The 3,428-nt window shown below is 40.1% G+C and overlaps 1 protein-coding gene across 1 annotated transcript; it reads left to right on the top strand.

Moving 5' to 3' along the window:
* The first annotated feature begins 1,989 nt into the window (after positions 1-1,989).
* LOC118844118 (NADH dehydrogenase [ubiquinone] 1 beta subcomplex subunit 7-like) lies at positions 1,990-2,376 on the top strand. Its single transcript, XM_036751952.1, has one exon. It carries the CDS (start codon positions 1,990-1,992, stop codon positions 2,362-2,364), a length of 375 nt encoding a protein of 124 aa, XP_036607847.1. The 3' UTR covers positions 2,365-2,376.
* The last annotated feature ends 1,052 nt before the right edge of the window (positions 2,377-3,428 follow it).

The following is a 3,428-nucleotide window of genomic DNA, read 5'->3' as shown; positions in this document are numbered from 1 at the left end:
ACACCCTCGGGCATAATACTAACTGAAATCAACTCTTTTAAATATGGCCTCTATCAAGAAAGTAGAGAGTTAGGTTTTCTCCTAGGATTTACCTACAAAACTATTGGTGATTCAGGCTTTTGTTATAAATTGCTGGAGTTAAAGGAGAACAGCAGTGCTGAGCTGGCCTATTTCTTGGCTGTCTGCAGTGCCAGGCATGATTTATATTAACCAGGAATGGGAACTTATGGAGAGGGGAAGGAGCAAGGCTTTAAATTAAACTGGACTTCAAAGAAATCAGATAGTGGGAAGATGGAGGCCAGTGGATATAGGACCAGTAGATGTAGGAATTAGGCTAACACCCCTCATTTCTGTTCAAATACATCATTTGACATTTTTGTTTCCTTGGTTTGTTTTATCCAGAAAAAGCAGGTTATAGCAACTTTCTTCCTGGGGAAAGCTGGTCTTTAGGAACATGCTGGGGTAGATTAAGAACAGGAGTCCCTGCCCTCGGAGAGTTTATATTCTAATAAGGGAAGGCAGAATATGTAGAAGAGTGATGGTCAGAGAAGATCTTTTGGTTTGGGGAATTAACAAAAATGGTGAATTAATATATAGAACAGTTGACCGACATGCCCTTCCCAGAAGCAATGGCAATATTGATTTGATTATTGTTTGTACAGTAAGAGGTAGGTGGGAAATAAGACGGCTGTTGCGTATTGTGTTTGGTTGGGTGTGTGCAGGGGTGGGGGGGCACCTAGACATGGTGAACTCTCACCAAACAGGAGTACAGGGCACTAGGGCAGATGCTGGAGTGTCTGGTTAAAAGCAGAGAGCAAAAGGAAGTGGTCTAGAATGAAATTGATTAAAACAGATAAGAATCACACTATACTGTACCATTAAAAAAGTCTCAAGAACAAGAAATAAAAGGCTTGCAGATTAAACAGGAGCATCATGCTTATAAATCATTTTGTGGCAGAGTTCACTGTTAAGGAGAAAGTAGAAAGTTGTTGGACATAAAGACTAAAAAACATTTTAAGAATGAAATTGAATATACCTCAACAGACAGGAAATAACTGGCTACCAATTCATAAGTAATAGCAAATCAACTGTCAGCGTATATCAAATTGTTAGATTAAAGATTAAAGTCAATATCCAAATACAGGAAATCACAAAAATGAGGAAAAAATGGCATGTAATTAAAACAATTCCAACCCGATCTATTTAAACAAGCAACTGATGTAAAAAAAATGAGCAATCAATAAAGGAACCGACATTGACAAAGACCAAAACAATTTCTAAGGACATTTAACCAACCTAAATCAATTTCTATAATGAGAACAAAAATGCACAGAAACCACCTTTATTAGGAAACATTTGATCTGTTTCCCAAGTGAAGAGAAAGAGCATCCAAGGTAAAACCATTTTAGAATGCAAACTTGTTCAGAAAATCTTATGGAAAAGGATGATGAAAGAAAATCAACAGTATTGTCCCATAAAATATTGAAAAAATAGTAATAGAAGAAAAAACATATTTACAGAAAACTTGGCAAGAGCCCCAATTTAGTCAGACCATCCCAAGGGCTCTTAAGGATATAACTGGAAAAAAGAAGAAAACAAACAAGAAAAAAAATCTGTTAAAATTTCTATGCACACTATTTTCTCTGTCAATGACAGTAGAGACACAACATTTAACCTCTAACAGTACAGTCCCCTAGTGAGGTGAAAGGTAAACGAAGTAAAAATTGCAGGAAAGAAAACAAGATATTTACTAGATTGGAGCAGGTGCCCAAAGAAGCAGTCCATGATGGAGGCAACACAATTTTGAGGTCAAAAAGAGATCGACTTTTACATTATCTGAAATTAGGTAGAATACTAGATGCTTCACAGACATTATTACTATCTTGAAAAAAGTGACTAAGAAAATCTCATTCTACCTTTATGCCTACTTTCCTTTATCTACAAAATCTTTATGAAATTGGTACTTAAGCCTCAGAGGCGGCAGCCGCGATGGGGTCTCACCTGACTCGGCGCTACTTCTGGGACGCGGAGGCGGAGCCCGACCCGTTGCACATGCCCACCTTTCCCACGGATTACGGCTTCCAGGGACGCAAGGAGCGAGTGATGGTGGCCACACAGCAGGAAATGAATGATACACAGCTGCTGCTGCACCAGCGGGATTACTGCGCTCACCACCTCATCCGACTACTCAAGTGTAAGCGGGACAGCTTTCCCAACTTCCTGGCCTGCGGCCATGAGAAGCACGTCTGGGACCTCTGCGAGCACCAGGACTATGTGGGTCGTATGAAAGAGTTTGAGCGAGAACGGCGTTTGCTGGCACGACAAAAGCGGCGGGCGAAGAGTGAAGCTTCAGAGCCAAAATAGCCACAATTATACCGAGACCCCAGCTCTTTTCCCCCTGTACCAGCTGGATAAATAAATACTGTTTTGACCTTCCAGGCCCACTCAAAGGCCTATGTTTGCCATCACAAACACTACCCATCTGTATACTTGGGGCCTCAGGTCTTCCCTAACTGGCCCCCACCCCTAACTCTCCCCTCCAGCAGGCTGCCTCTGGTGCCTAAGACCTGGGAGGAGACAAAGGATAAACATAGGGTATGGATGGCCCTTGAAGCCTGAGCTCTCCCTAGTGACCATCCTGAACTTTATAAGGTTTCTCTGCTTTTAGCCATACCATGATTAGAGGAGCCCTCCTGCAAACACCTAGGCTTATATTTCTAATATTTGTGTCTCCTCTTAACTTCCTCAAGGTGGGTAGGCATCCTGATGCTTATTTTCCATGATATACCAAGGAAAGGACTTCAGCATGCTGGGTGAGGCTTCTGTGTAAAATTTATGTAAAGATATAGACTGTAGTCATGCAAGATTAGGTATATGTAAATACCCACAATGAGCTATTAAAAGTATAATTCACCAAAAAAAAAAAAAAGAAATTGGTACTCATGTAACATCAAGAAATCTAGAGAAAAACATATAGCATCTTAGGTAGACACCCTGTGAAGGATCTAAAAGAGGATGTGGACAAGGGTTGTATAGGATGAGAAGGCCTGGATGGTTTGGACTCATTCTATCATCTGAGGGGCAAACTAGCTAAATGTAGAAGGAAACTCATCAAAAGAAGTGTAGGAAAGAGATTTTTTTTTTTTGGAGAGTGGGGTGGGAGAGGTGCTGTGGCACAGAAACTCAGGAACAATGTCTACTAATCTGAGTTTTATAGCTGTGTTGGTGAAGGAGACTGCATAAACAAGAAGAAGTGGCCTAGTATGTTGGATAAATCCTTTTTGGAAGATTCATTAAAAAAAAATCTTTAAAAGTTGTATACACTCTATGAAAAGAATTTACATTGTAAATTATACTGGCAAAAGAAATAATAATAATAGCTCATACTTACAGAGTGCTTTAAGGATGACAAAGTGCTTTCCTTACAT

The sequence above is a fragment of the Trichosurus vulpecula genome, chromosome 3 (genome assembly GCF_011100635.1).
Source record: "Trichosurus vulpecula isolate mTriVul1 chromosome 3, mTriVul1.pri, whole genome shotgun sequence".
Lineage (NCBI taxonomy): Eukaryota > Metazoa > Chordata > Mammalia > Diprotodontia > Phalangeridae > Trichosurus > Trichosurus vulpecula.
The sequence above is the reverse complement of the archived record's forward strand: the minus strand, read 5'-3'. Positions and strand labels throughout refer to the sequence as shown.

Bases quoted from the DNA above. Each gene is read 5' to 3' on its own strand.
- LOC118844118 (XM_036751952.1), top strand. From the start codon at position 1,990: ATGGGGTCTCACCTGACTCGGCGCTACTTCTGGGACGCGGAGGCGGAG.